The sequence below is a fragment of the Suncus etruscus genome, chromosome 7 (genome assembly GCF_024139225.1).
Source record: "Suncus etruscus isolate mSunEtr1 chromosome 7, mSunEtr1.pri.cur, whole genome shotgun sequence".
Lineage (NCBI taxonomy): Eukaryota > Metazoa > Chordata > Mammalia > Eulipotyphla > Soricidae > Suncus > Suncus etruscus.
In genome coordinates, this window is record NC_064854.1 from 61,990,325 (window position 1) to 62,004,784 (window position 14,460).

Here is a 14,460-nt window from a genome sequence, read left to right on the forward strand (position 1 = left end):
ACACACACCCCTCCATAAATCCATGGCTGCCTTCCACTGGGCCCGGGCCAGGTCCTGAGTCCTAGCCTCCTTGACTACTTTCAGACTGCAGGGCATCAGGCAGTGGGCCAGCTGGGAGTGGCCTCTGAAGACACGTGCTCATGGGCTCTAGGTGGCGGCCTGCACAAATGCAGAGGTGCAGAGGGCTTCGGTCAGTCCTCCTGGATCCCAGGGTTGGTGGGAGGAGCCACATGACATGTGCTCCATGGAGTCTGAGCTTAGCTCTGGGAGAACGGGCCTCCCTGGACTCCACAGGTAAACCAAGGCACGAGGTCTGGGGGAATGGGATTGGGAGGGTTGAGTTTTAGGTGCCTGTTTGCCCCCAGGTAGGCAGATGATGATACTGGAGGCTTCCACAGTGCCCATCAGCCCTCAGTTCATGGCCCACTCCTCCCCTACATCTTTGTACACGGCCCACTTCTCCCCTACACCCCAGCCCAAGGCCCCCTCTTCCCTTACACCCCAGCACATGGCTTCCTCCTTCCCTACACCCCTGTCCATGGCCCACCCCTCCCCTACACCCCTGCGCATGGCCCACCTCTCCCTATGCTGCTCACTGCCCACTGCCTGCTCCACAGGCCTGCTGGTTCCCCTCCCCCAGGCCCATCCCTCTCAGCCCCTGGGGCCCCAGATCGGATGACCTGGCTGAGCTCCTTGTTTCTAGAGTCCCACACTTGCTCCCTCTCCCTCAGCTCAACCTCGAGGTCTAGTTCAGCCTTGTCAGCAACGGGAAGGACCCCAGCCTGCCACCAGTCTGTCCCCAAGGGACCTCTGGGGAGCAGCTGCCTCAGCCCCCACTGACACTGGTTCCTCCTTCTAGGGCCAGCCCTGGGCCCCCAGGGCTTCCCAGCTCTGGGAACTTATCCCCAAGAACCCCAGAGTTTCTGTACTAGGGGTACCCCGCTCTCTTCCACTGATGTGCTCACTGCTCTGTGTGCCCTTCGCTGCTCATGGACACTCTGATGCTGATCCCAGGGACAACCCCTTATGTGGGCTGGGAAAAATGGGGTCATGCCCAGGCCCCCAGACAAAACACACAGTGCTCTGGAGTTCTGCTATGTTTACTCTGTGGCTTCCCAGAGGATGGGGTTCTGAGGCCACCCATGGCAGCGTCTCCTGACCAGTCCACTCAGGTCGCTGCTGCTCCCTGGATGCTGTGCCAACCTGTGTTCAGTAGTATGTCTCCTTCTCCAGCCAGCCTGGGGACAGGGACTCAGACTGGAGAAGGGGCTCATGGGAAAACAGGGGGAAGGGTTGGGGGAGGGGTACAGGGGTAGAGGTATGATGAAGGGGCATGAGCAGTGAAGGATCTCCCTCTCCACCCAGTCTGGGGGCTACAAGGCTCAGCTTGAGAAATAGGGGTAGGGAGAGGCACAGGAGCTCAGGGTAATGGGTGTGGATAGAGTGAAGGGGGGAGGGGCATGAGACAGTAGATGGGTCTCCCTCTTTACCCAGTCTGGAGGAACAGAGGCTCAGCCTGGGGAAGGGGATGGGGAGAGGCACTGGAAGAAGGGATGTGTGGGAAGCGGTGTACGGGGAGGGGTATAAGGGTTGCAGGGGAAGGGTGTAGAGCAGGTGGGTAAAGTGGGGAGGGTTATGAAGGTGAGTTGTAGGGAAGGAGTAAAGTGGGGAGAGTATGGTGGAGGGGAGTGTGGGGAGGGGTAAAGTGGGTGTGATGTATGGGGGAGGGAAGGGATAAGGGAGAGGATGGTAAATCAGTGGGTGGGGTCTCCCCCTCTCTAGCCAGCCTATAGATGGGAGCATGCTGGTGGGGAAGATCAGCCCATGTGACCCTTGGGGATGTGGACATGACAGAAGCCAATGAGTCTCAGGACAGGTCTGGACATGGGGGACTGTGGGGTAGGCAGGGTGCCTCACAGCCAGGAAAATTCCTGATGATGAACTTCCTCATTTCATCATAGCTGAAGATGATGACGCTGTAGGGGACAGAGCAAAGCCACCACAGGGCCCTGGGGGCAGAGGAAGTAGTGAGGGGAAGGCCAATGCTGCACAGACAGGAGAAGGCCGTGGGCACCACTGCTGGGCAGTGCTGTCGTCCCAGGCCTCATGCTTGGGTGGTCACAGCCACCTTCACCCTGCTGGGCCCTAAAGGGCAGAGGCCAGCCTTTAAGCTCCTCAATGCCCAGGCTTGTACCCCATGACTCTCCTCCATTCTGCACCTGCCCTGCACAGTTGACTCACTTGAGAGGGTACATGCGAAGGGCTTTGTCCATCCCGGGTGTGTAGGACAGGAAGCAGGCCAGGGCCGTCTCCTCCAGGAGGGCCACGATCAAGATCTTGTTTCTACAGCGAAAGGGGCCTATGAGGCCGTGGCCCAGCAGGACTCAGGTATGGGCAAATGGGGACAGGAGCAGGCAGGGGAACAGGCACTGGGCATGGGGATAGCTGGACTTACTTCATGCCCTGCTGGAACACAGAGTTGCGGCGCGTCTTGCAGATGATGAGGTCAGCCCACTGCACCACCACAATGCTGACGAAGAAGGCTGTGTGGCAGGTGAACTCCACCACCTTCCTCTGTTCATAGGTCTGCGGGCACAGAGCAGGTCACAGTGGCTCATTTCTCCCCTTGTTCTCCTGCTCTTCATTCCTGTGCATTTGGGGAAGGAGGAGGAGGAGAAGGGAGAAAAGGAGAAGGAGGGCAGCACCATGGGGCAGGAAGGAGAGTGGAGCACCAAGTGCAGAGGTTCATCTGTCCTCTCTATGCACAACCAGGTTCAGTGACCAAGTTTGCAGGGAGGCTGAAATGAACACCATAGGCATTCAGGGCGGGCAGGGTCTGCCCGAGAACAACAGAGACTCAGGGACTCAGAGAGTAGAGAGCAGACTCAGACCAGAGCAGAGATTCAGACTAGAGATTCAGACCTGAGAGCCTTAGAGGCTCAGAGCAGAGGAGATGCAGATACCTGGAGAGGACAGAGCAGATGGGGAACAGCGGGGACAAGAGGAAGGAGGAGATATAGTAGTACCCACAGCCCCCTCCACTGCCCACTCCCTGCCACGCACCCACTGCTGCCCGTAGCTGTCTTCCAGGTCACTGACGTATCGGTTATCCCAGGTGAGACGGAGGCCCAGCAGGTCCAAGGGCTTAAAGCCGTTCTCAGCCAGGATCACGGAATAGGTGAAGAATCCTGCCATGGCCTGGATCATCCCTGGGAGTCCCATGTCATCAAGATCCCCACGGCCCCTCGCTCAGAGCAAGATGGGGAGGAGCCAGGTGGCTTTGACTAGGGTCCATTGAACAAGGGGAGAGTTCTAAGGCATCTATATCCCTGGAATGAGATTCCCATTCCCTGCCACGAAACTGAGACCCCCAGCCCTATCCTGGCTGTGAATCCCCACTGGCACTCACCGATCTGCCCATAAGCCATGGAAATTAGTCTCTGGTTCACCAGCTTGTCTGTGAGAGCATTTCGGGGTGCCCGCTTCATGATGTCACTCTCAGCAGACTCATAGGCCAGGGAGATGGCTGGGAGCTGGAAGAGAGGCAGAATCTGGCATGGTGCCTGTCTCTCCTCTACAAACATCCCACCTAGTGGCCCCCAACCCAGTCTCACCATGTCTGTGCCCAGGTCTATGCAGAGGATGGTGATGGTACCAAGTGGCAGTGGAATGCTGAGGATGATGAAGAATAGGAAGGGAGTAATCTCAGGGATGTTGCTGGTCAGCGTATATGCAATAGACTTCTTCAGGTTGTCGAAGATGAGGCGGCCTGTGGGGAGGGCAGGTATTCCTGCTGTGAATAGTGCTGAGGACTCCGAATGCCAGCTTCTGCAGAGATACTTCCATCCCACCATAGCCCAAACCCCTAAGCTACACCTCAGTTTCACCCACTCCCAGGAACAGCCCCCTACATCTATCTCCTCACCCTCCTCCACGCCTGTGACGATGGATGCAAAGTTGTCATCTAGCAAGATCATATCGGCCGCCTGCTTGGACACATCTGATCCTGCGATGCCCATGGCGATGCCAATGTCAGCCTTTTTCAGTGCGGGGGAATCGTTCACACCGTCGCCCGTCACTGCCACGATGGCCCCCTGCAAAAGAGTCAGGGGATGGGGATCAGAGTGGCTCTCTGCACCCTCCCCTCCCTCCTGGGGTGAGCCCCCTGTGCCCACCTGCCGCTGGCAGCCCTCCACGATGATGAGCTTCTGCTGTGGGGACGTGCGGGCAAAGACGATCTCTGGGTGGTTGTGCAGAATCTCGTCCAGCTGCGTGGAGTCCATGTCTTTCAGGTCAGAGCCGTGGATCACACACGCCTTGGCCTCACTGATAAGCAGGTGCTATTCAGCACCGGGCCCCACCTCCTGCCTTTTGGGGCCCCACCTCCTATCTGCATAGGCCCCGCCCCTGCCTTCTGGGGCTCTGCCTCCTCCAGTTCAGGTCCCACCTCTTCCAGCTCAGGTCCTGCCTCTGACTACTCGGACCCCACCCACTGTAAGGCCACATGCTAGGAATAGACTGGGCAGGGCTGCTGGACCTCACCTGGGGTTAACCTGGCTCACAGGGATGTTGAGCCTGGCCGCAATGTCCTCCACTGTCTCATTGCCCTTAGAGATGATGCCCACACCCTTGGCGATGGCTTTGGCTGTGATGGGGTGGTCACCAGTCACCATGATCACCTGGGTGGGTAGATAGCAGGGAAACAGTCTGGTGACTACATTAGCAGAAGGGGGCGATCCTGCCTTCTGTGCTGTGCCCAGGTGTGTGAGGAATAGTTCAGCGGGCATGCAGAGAACCCTACTTTGATGCCTGCACTTCGGCATTTGCCCACGGCGTCGGGCACGGCTGCCCGGGGAGGGTCGATCATGGACATGAGGCCCACGAAGCACAGATCCTTTGTGGGGAAGTTGATTTCCTCTGTGTTGAATTCAAAACCCACTCTGAAGGAGTTGGGCAAGTTGAGGAAGCAGAATCCTAAGACAGTGGAGCAAACTCTGTTCCCCAAGACCGGACTGGGGTGTGGTGGTATGGCTTTGCTCCCACACACACTTTCCCACCTGTCACAGCATCAGCCCCCGCCCTGGCCCCACACCTCACCCAGCACACGTTCTCCCAAGCCGCCCAGGTCCTGGTATGCCTTTTGGAAGGCATCCTGCATTGTGCTGTCCATGGGGTACTCCTTCCCATGGAGCAGGTAATTGGAACATCTTTCCAGGATTCTCTCCGGGGCCCCCTTCATCAGCAGGATGAAGGATGTGGGTTGGTTCTCGGGAATGTGGATTGAGATCTGAGAAGAAAGCATCAAGGTTGGGTGGAGGCTGGAGCCAGCAGTCCACTGAGTCCTGCTTGTAAGCCAGCCATCAGCCCTACCTGCCCATGGCCACCCTGCCTCTCATTCCCCAGTCCAGGCACCTGGTACTTGTTGGTGGAGTTGAAAGGGATCTCAGCCACTTTGGGGTTCTGCTGCCTCATATTCTGCACAGAGCCGCAGGTCTGCTCGATGAACTTAAGTAGTGCTGACTCAGAGGCATCGCCCGCCGTGTCCCGCTAGCAAAGGGGGTACATGCTGAGTCTGGGGCAGGACTCGGGGCAGCAGGGGAGCAGGGACCAGTGAGGGAGTGTGGGGCAAAGGTGGAACCTGTGAGATGGGGATTTTCTCCTGGTTGGGCTTGAAGTTGGCCCGATTGCACAGCCCAGCAACTCGGGAAAGGATTTTCCAGGTCTCAGACTTCTCGTAAAAAGTGTTCTCTAGGAAGGCAGAGGAAGTTGGATGAAGAGGGAGCCTGTCCAGCTTAGCACTGCACCCCACAGAGCCATAAACCAACCTCTACACCTCTACATGGAGCTTGCCAGACTTTTTGAGGGCCTAAGCATGAGGTCCATTCCTGCTAGGCAGTGCCCTTCACTCCTCCCCTGCACTTGGCCCCCATGCCTTTGGCTCCTCCTTCCTGTATGTTTGGCCTGCCCATGCCCTTGGCCCCGCCCTCCTGTGGCCCTGGTCCCTACCCTAGGCCCCTGGCTCCTACCCTGGGCCCTTGGCTCCTCCTTCCTGTACCTCTGGCCCCACCCCTGTGTTCTAGGCACCTCCCTCCTGCACTTCTGACCACCCCTTACCAATCTGGTTCTCATTAGTATCAGCCGTGTACACAGTCATGTCGAACCACAAGTGGGCCACAGTCATGCGGTTCTGGGTGAGGGTTCCCGTCTTGTCGGAGCAGATGGTGGATGTGGAGCCCAGTGTCTCCACCGCCTCCAGGTTCTTCACTAGGCAGTTCTTGCGGGCCATGCGCTTGGCGGTCAGCGTCAGACACACCTGGGGTGAAACGAGGGCAAGAGGATAGGAACTGTTTCATGACCTTTGGGGTTCTAAGTTCCCCAAAGATGAGGAGGTGGTGAAAGATTGTGTGGCCAAGGACAGAGCTCAGAGGGCTCCTGGATCATTCTATGATTTGGCTAGCCTAGGACAAGCGCTGAGGCCATCTGTTTTGTCCACATCAAAAACTCCAGAGGAAAAGGGGCCGGAGAGATAGAATGGAGGGAGGTAAGGCATTTGCCTTTCATGCAGAAGGTCATTGGTTCAAATCCTGGCATCCCATATGGTCCCCCATGCCTGCCAGGAGCGATTTCTGAGCGTGGAGCCAGGAGTAACCCCTGAGCACTGCCGTGTGATCCCCCCCCAAAAAAAAAAGTAATATGGAGATTTCTCAAAATAAAATTTAAATATAACTCTCATATGATCCAGCAATATCATTTCTTGGCATTTTTCCCCCAAACACAAAAACATTAATTGAAAAAAAAAAAAAAAACTCAACGGGGAGAAAAAGCCTGTGCTAGTCCATGCTGAAGACCCTGAAAAACTCTCACCCTAGGGATGCTGGGCTTCCCTCTCCCAGGCTGAGTTTCTGCAGCCACCCCCACTTACAGTGACTGTGGCCAGCAACCCCTCAGGCACGTTGGCCACGATGATGCCAATGAGAAAGATGACTGCCTCCAGCCAGTGATAGCCAAGGATGAGAGAAAGGATGAAGAAGGAGATGCCTAGGAAGACGGCCACGCCTGTGATGAGGTGGATAAAGTGCTCAATTTCTACAGCGATGGGCGTCTTGCCCATCTTCAGCCCTGATGCCAGAATTGCGATGCGGCCCATGATGGTGTTGTCTCCGGTGGCGACCACAACGCCAATTGCAGAACCTGCAATGGTGGCACAAAGGTCCTGGGCTTGAGGGCCTGATGACTGGCTGCTCAGAACTCAGTTTGTCAGCTGGAGCTGTTTCACAGGCTGGGGTTGCCCAGCTTAGTGAGCTCAGGCTGAGGCCTCCTTTTCTGCTCTGACTGTTGAGGTCCCCAGATGGGGCCTTTGGGGGCTGCCCTCTCTTTCTTCCTGAGTCACCTTGTCCCCAGATTTCTCTGCAGTGAACCCTCTTCCCTGAATGCCCCTCAGTCCACACACCTTCCACACAGTTGGTAGAGAAGAAGCATAAATTGCGGGTCTCCAGAGGGTTCTCATGTGTGAACTCAGGTGTTCGGGTTTGGGGCTCCGACTCACCTGTGAGGGACGAGTTGTCCACCTGGGGGAGGAAGGGCAGGCTCAGCTAAATGCCAAAACCTCTTTAAAAAGGGACCCTGGGCTTTTGTGCAGCAGAGAGGCAGCTCATGATTGGTTAAGGCATCCCTCCCCATCTTTCTCCTCTTTTTCTTTTAGGTTTTTGAGTACATCCAGCTGCACTCAGGGGTTACTCCCAGCTCTCCACTCAGGAATCATTCCTGGAAGGCTTAAGGGACCCTATAGGATACAGGGATTAAACCTGAGTCAGCTGCATGCAAGGCAGACACCCACTGCACTGTGCTATCATTCTGCAATCCCCCCCAAATGTGCCTAGCTCTTTTCCGAAGTGAACCCTCAGAATAAGCAGACCTTCTATATGCCCCTACTGTGTCCCATGCCTCACCCTTGTACTTAACTCCTGCACTCTGCCTTCATGCCTTACCCCTACAACCCACACCTACACCCACCTTCACTCCACACTTTCGTCCATGCCTACCTTGCAGCTCTGTGCAGAGATGATCCGGATGTCGGCAGGGATTCGGTCCCCAGCCTTTATCTCCACTAGGTCTCCCACTACCACTTTCTCCACGCTGATCTGCAGCTTCTCACCTTCCCGGATCACCAGAGCTTGCTATGAGCAATGGGCAAGATCACAACTGAGACCTCCATGCCCCCTCCCCAGTGCTTCTGCCACTTTTGGTCCATGGGGCAGGAAAACACAACTTCCAGGTCCCCCATGGCCTTGGGATTGGGGTGATGCCTAGAGGAGTGAGATTGTGGGGCCTTGAAGGCTGAGGCAATGACAAAGCCCCGAAGAGGCTGGGCCTTGGGGCTGTGGGCACCCAATGTCCCACCAAGGAGAAAGCAGGTCAAGTCCTGGTAGGGGGCTCACTGTCCCCCAAACAACCCCACAGACCCTGACATCAGCCAGCACCAGCCCAGCTGACAAGAGTGTGAGCTTCCTCCGAGAAGCAGGCTGATGGGATATGGATTGTCCACAGAAGGGCACAAGGCTTCCAGCACCAGTGATCCCCAGCACTGAGCAGGGTCCACTGAGCAGAGCCAATAGTGAGCCCTGAGCACAGAGTCAGGAGTGAGTCCTGAACAGATGTGATCCCTGAGTGCAGTCTTGAGTGCTCAGTAAGACCTGAGCACAATTAGGAGTGAGGCCTGAGCATAAAACCAGGAGCGAGATCTGTGCACAAATCAGGAGTCAGTCCTGAGCATAGAGCCCAGAATAAGCTCCACTCACTGTTAGCATGGCCCTCAACCCCAGTCTAGCTCAAGTTTAAAAATAGTAAAGAACCCTCACAAAGAAAAAGAAAACAAACCACAGGCAGGAAGACAGCAAGAGGAGCCCTGTTCCCACCCTCCTCCCAGTTTTGCTCGCTAGTTTTGCTGCCCCATGGCACCCTCTACCTCTATCTCTCCACAGCCACCACCCTGTCTTGGGCAGGGCTGTGGGAAAACTCTGTCACAATCACTCTCTGCCACCCTCCCTGCATCTCTAGACACATCTGAAGAACAGGATGCTCATCTGTCTTCTACCTGGCCTGCATGCGTTGCCACCTTTATCTTGGACTATTCTAACATTGCACTCCGACTTCTCACCAGCCTCCAGCCCCCTCCCTGACAGAGCAGAAGTCCTTTTCTGGGGGCAGCGAGGTAAGGTGTCTGCCTTGCAAGCACTAGCCGAGGAAGGACCACGGTTTGATCCCCTGGCGTCCCATATGGTCCCCCCAAGCCAGGGGCAATTTCTGAGCACTTAGCCAGGAGTAACCACTGAGCATCAAACAGGTGTGGCCCGAAAAACCAAAAAAAAAAAAAAAAAAAAAAAAGTTCCTTTCTGGAGTTTCCAGGAGCACATTCAGCTGCCACCAACCCCCATTCCTCCCAGGAAACCCTGACCACAAACTAGCAAATCCCAGGCAACTGTGAAAGCTCATGGGTCACATCAGATACTGGCCACCAGGCTCATACATGTGGCACCATATTCTTGAACGACTCCATGATCTTCGAGCTCTTAGCTTCCTGATAGTAGGAGAAGCAGCCGGTGATGAAGACCACTGAGGCTAGGACGATGCCCAGGTACAGCTGTGGGGAGTATGAGGAGAAAAGTTGGGTTGAGGGGAGAAATATAGGATTAGGGAGGCGTGTACCCCAGGGAACCACACTGGCTCTCTTTTCATTTAAAAATTTTGGGGGACCACACCTGGTGGTGCTTGGGACTTACTTTGGCTCTGTGCTCAAAAATAACCTCCTGATGGTGCTCAGGAGACCTTGTGCCATGCTGGAGAAGCAAACCCAGCATAGCAGGGTGCAAGTGAGTCCCTTGAGCACTGCACTATCACCCCCTCTCCACTGTTTATAGCTTTGTTTTTTCCTTTTTTGGTTTTTGGGCTACACCCAGAGGCACTCAGGGGTCACTCCTGGCTCTATGGTCCAGGAATCACTCCTGGCAGGCTCGGGGTACACAGTTTGGAATGCTGGAGACCAAACCTGGGTCAGTTGCATGCAAGGCAAATGCCCTACCTTCTCTCTGGACCCTTTGATATAGTTTTTTTTGGGGGGGTTTGGTTTTGGTTTGGTTTTTGGGTCACTCCCAGCAGCGCTCAGGGGTTACTTCTGGCTCTACGCTCAGAAATCACTCCTGCCAGGTTCGGGGGACCATATGGGGTGCCGGGATTCGAACCACCGACTTTCTGCATGAAAGGCAAACACCTTACCTCCATGCTATCTCTCTGGCCCCTGATATAGCTTTGTTAAATGAGGGGGTTCTCCATTCTGAAAGTGGGGATCCATGAAAAACATGACAAGTCAAAAGCTTCTTCAAATTATTCACTTCTGGACTCGGAGGGCATCTGCCAGGGGTTTCTTTGCTCAGGCACAAAAAGGTGGCAAGTGGAGTAGGTCTGGGGAACTCAACTCTGGCTTGCCTTCTCTGAGGAGGCAAGCTGCCAGCTCATAGACCACTGTGGCTTTTTGGATGGGCTCTGCTTACATTGTCCTTTGTGGCATCCCGGTCCACTCGGACTTGAATGCTGTAGGCCATAATGCAGAGGATGGCCCCAATCCACAGCAGGATGGAGAAGCCCCCAAACAGCTGTCTGCAGAATTTGACCCACTCGGAATCTTGTGGGGGTGGCGTCAGCATATTGGGGCCATCGCGCTCCAGGATCTCCATGGCTTTGGTGTGGGTAAGGCCCTGTGGGGGACATGCCGTGGGGACAGTCCACATCCCTAGGACACACTCCAGTGTCTTTTCTTCCCTGCCTTTTGTGCAAGTGGCCTCAGGTCCTGTGGTGGCCAGGGTCCCTCAGTAGGCCATGCTGGGGACAGAGCCACATCAAGTCAATTCACCTGGACTACCAAAGTCAGGGCCCTGGAATCCCCCACAAAAACCCTTATCCGAGGCCGTAGAGATAGCATGGAGGTAAGATGTTTGCCTTGCATGCAGAAGGACGGTGGTTCAAATTCCGGCATCCCATATGGTCCTCAGAGCCTGCCAGGAGAATTTCTGAGCAAAGAGCCAGGAGTAATCCCTGAGTGCTACTGGGTGTGACCCAAAAAACAAAACAAACGGGCCCGGAGAGATAGCACAGCGGCGTTTGCCTTGCAAGCAGCCGATCCAGGACCAAAGGTGGTTGGTTCGAATCCCAGTGTCCCATATGGTCCCCCGTGCCTGCCAGCAGCTATTTCTGAGCAGACAGCCAGGAGTAACCCCTGAGCACCTCCGGGTGTGACCCAAAAACTAAAAAAAAAAAAACAACCCTCAAACAAACAAACAAAACAAAACAAACAAACAAACAAAAAAAAACCTTATCCAAGACCAGATGTAGCAGCCTCTGTCTGCTGCTTGAGTTGTCCATGTGTTTGGGAACTGCCTTTCCTGTAAGGAACTCAGTGGGAATCAAACCTTAACCAATCTCCTAGAGATCGTGCGTGACTCTTTATCAGCCTGGCCAGGATGACACAAGTGTATCTCCTTGTCCATCTTGCATCCGGACCTGGGTGGGCCTGTCCTCTGCCAGGACAGAGCAAACACAAGCAGAACCCACAGTGTGTGCATGTTGTGTGTCTGTGTATGTCTCTGTGTATTATCTGCCCATCTGTCTCCATATCTGTGTGTATGTCTGTGTGTATCTATGTGAGTTTGTGGCTATGTGTTTATGTGTTTGTGTGTCTATGTGTCTTTCAGTGTGGTGTGTTGGGGGAAAGGGATGCTCAGAGAGCGTTTCCTGCAGTCTTTGGGGTTAAGACCATTTTCTGGGTCTCATTGAAGCATCATATCCCTCCTTCCCGTGTGGTATTTTTTTGTTTGTTTGTTTTTGAGCCACATCTGGTGGTACTCAGGGGTTATTCCTGGCTCTGCACTCAGAAATCACTGCTGGAAGGCTTGGGGACCATATGGAATGCTGGGGATTGAACTCAAGTCCGTCCCAGGTTAGTCGAATGCAAGGCAAACACCCTACTGCTGCGCTGTCACTCTGGCCCTCTTTTTTTGGAGGGAGGGTTACGCCCGATGATGCTCAGGGGTTACTCCTGGCTATGTGCTCAGAAATCACTCCTGGCTTGGGGAACCATATGGGACGCTGGTTATTGAACCCTGGGTCAGCCATGTGCAAGGCAAGCACGCTACCGCTGTGCTATCAATCTGGCCCCCCTTTTTAAGCAATGTTTTATTTTTGTTATTATTATTATTATTTTGGTTTTTGGGCCACACCCGGCTGTGCTCAGAGGTCACTCCTGGCAGGCTTGAGGGACCATATGGCATGCCAGGAGTCGAACTGGGGTCTGTCCCAGATTGAACTATTACAAGGCAAATGCCGTACCAATGTGCTATTGCTTCGTTCATTTCCCCCCCCCCCCCCCCGCCCCGTGTGGTTCTAAGGGCTACTCTGAAGGCTCCCATTTCCATTTCCTCTCCTGCATCCTGGGTGGGCCCACACAACCAGAAGCCCTTTTGTGGGGACCAGTTGAGCCCTGTGAGAGCTGAGCAGAGTTTTGGGGAAGCCTTGCTCTCAGGGGGCATCAGTGTGGTGGGAGGACATGGCCATCATTATGGGACCGTCATCCACACACCTCTTTCAGGTCTGTGAAGAACTTGCTGCTCAGTTCTTCCGGGCTGAGCTTGTGGTCTTCCTGCAGGGAAACAAGGGTGAGCAGGGACCCGGAGCAGCATAGCTGCAGGGGGGTGGTAGTGGTGGTATCCTGGCCCCTCACCATGGCTGCCTCCTTTTTCAGCGACTCCAGGTTCTGCTGCTTGTATGTCATCTGCCTGATTTTCTTGTCCGAGGGCTGGGCACTGAGTGTGGGGCTGTGGGAGGAATTGGCCACAGGAATTGTCCTCTCTTTGGTCTCCATGTTGGGTATTGGGGAGGCCTTGGAACTCTATGTTCCCTCTTCTGGAGTCTCCCTGGGGTCTGTGCCCAGTGCCCTCCCAGATGCACAGAGGACAGGACAGAGAATGTCAGTCCCACCACCCCCACCCCGTGAGAGATCTGAAAGGGAAGATGGGCCCCTAGGAGAGAATGGGATGGCAGAGTTGGGACAGGAGGCAGAGGTGTCCCTGCTACAGTAGAGAGGTGACTGAGCAGGGACTCTGGGGCTCCACCCCCATGTCTTGACATCATAAAGGTTCTCGAGAATTCCCAGTACCAAGACTGGGTGGGGGGTATGGGGCACCCTTTATGCAGGTTCTAACAGCTCAGACTCAGCTACCCTGGGGGTCTGGTCCCCCAATCCCCTCTGAAAGGCTGTCTGTTGTGCCTAGCATGTACCCTCCTGATGACTCCCTGCCTCCCCCCACTGCTGCACCCATCTGTGAAGGGCTTCTAGCCGCAAAGTGGGGTGGTGGCACCCTAAGACATCTTCTTCCCCCCTCGCCACTTCTAGTCCCCTCATCCTTCTCTACAAACAGCTGTGCTAGGGAGGGTGGAGTGTGTCTGCGTGGTGATGTGTGGTTCTCTCTTCCGTGGGTGGCCACGCAGGTCCTTCTGCTACTGGGGATTTGGGAGGACGAGGATGGTGTAAGGATGTTTGTTCAGATGCTGCCCCTCAGCCTATGGAGTCTGCTGAGCGCAGCTCGACTCTCCCACAGTGCAGCCCACGGCCCCAGCTGCTCTGGCTCACTGCGTGCCTGCCCGCCAGCCTGCCTACCCACACTCATTCCAGAACTTGCTCTCCAGCCCTTTGCATTGTGGTGGGCCTCAGAGAGTGTGCCTGCCTCTCCCAGTGCCCGTTTTTCCCAGGGCTTCTTTCTCCAAGTGCCTTATTTCTCCAGTAATTGTTTCTCCCAGTGCCAGTTTGTCCCAGCGATGCGGCTCAGCCTCCTGCCGCTAGGACTCAGGCTTGTAGAGAGTGCCAAACCCAACTCTGGTCCCCATGTCTCTCCTCCCAGCACTGAGCTCTTCACTGTGGACAGTCTGGTCTCAGAGTCACTAAGTACATTCACATATATATAAATATACATATATTTAATTTTTTTGTTTTTGGGCCACACCCGGTGACGCTCAAAGTTTACTCCTGGATATGTGCTCAGAAATCGCTCCTAGCTTGGGGGACCATATGGGACGTCGGGGATCGAACCGACTTCCGTCCTGGATCAGCCGCATGAAAGGCAAATGCCCTACTGCTGCACTATCGCTCCAGCCTCATGTATTTAATTTTTGATAACTCCAGCAGTGCTCAGGGGTTACTCCTGGCTTAGTGCTCAGAAATTACTCCTGGCAGGATCGGGAGACCATATGGAGTGCCAGGAATTGAATCCTGTCGGCCATGTGTGAGGCAAGTGCCCTTCCCACCTCATTCAGATATTTTTTGACTTATGGTGTGAGGGGTTCTGCTCATCCTCTTGAGGTATCAGGGAATTGAACCCCAGTTGGTCACCTGCAAACCAAGTGTACTTCCCTGCT

The 14,460-nt window shown here is 55.0% G+C and overlaps 1 protein-coding gene across 1 annotated transcript; it reads right to left on the reverse strand.

Moving 5' to 3' along the window:
* Positions 1–1,776: 1,776 nt before the first annotated feature.
* On the reverse strand, positions 1,777–12,910 carry LOC126014313 (sodium/potassium-transporting ATPase subunit alpha-2-like). The gene is made up of 21 exons (XM_049777622.1): positions 12,770–12,910; positions 12,629–12,688; positions 10,548–10,751; positions 9,527–9,640; positions 8,043–8,177; positions 7,451–7,568; positions 6,923–7,191; positions 6,115–6,313; positions 5,639–5,748; positions 5,413–5,547; positions 5,098–5,287; positions 4,802–4,974; positions 4,543–4,679; positions 4,176–4,326; positions 3,926–4,094; positions 3,615–3,769; positions 3,410–3,533; positions 3,064–3,209; positions 2,456–2,586; positions 2,242–2,343; positions 1,777–2,009 (listed from the first exon to the last, which is right to left on the reverse strand). The coding sequence occupies exons 1-21, from the start codon at positions 12,908–12,910 to the stop codon at positions 1,868–1,870; spliced, it is 3,105 nt and encodes a 1,034-aa protein (XP_049633579.1). The 3' UTR covers positions 1,777–1,867.
* Between the last annotated feature and the right edge of the window lie 1,550 nt (positions 12,911–14,460).

Bases quoted from the DNA above. Each gene is read 5' to 3' on its own strand.
- LOC126014313 (XM_049777622.1), bottom strand. From the start codon at position 12,910: ATGGAGACCAAAGAGAGGACAATTCCTGTGGCCAATTCCTCCCACAGC. The intron at 7,569-8,042 runs GTAGGCATGGAC...TTCCTCCCCCAG, and splicing joins TCTCTGCACAGAGCTGCAAG to GTGGACAACTCGTCCCTCAC. The intron at 5,548-5,638 runs GTTCCACCTTTG...CCCCTTTGCTAG, and splicing joins AGAAAATCCCCATCTCACAG to CGGGACACGGCGGGCGATGC.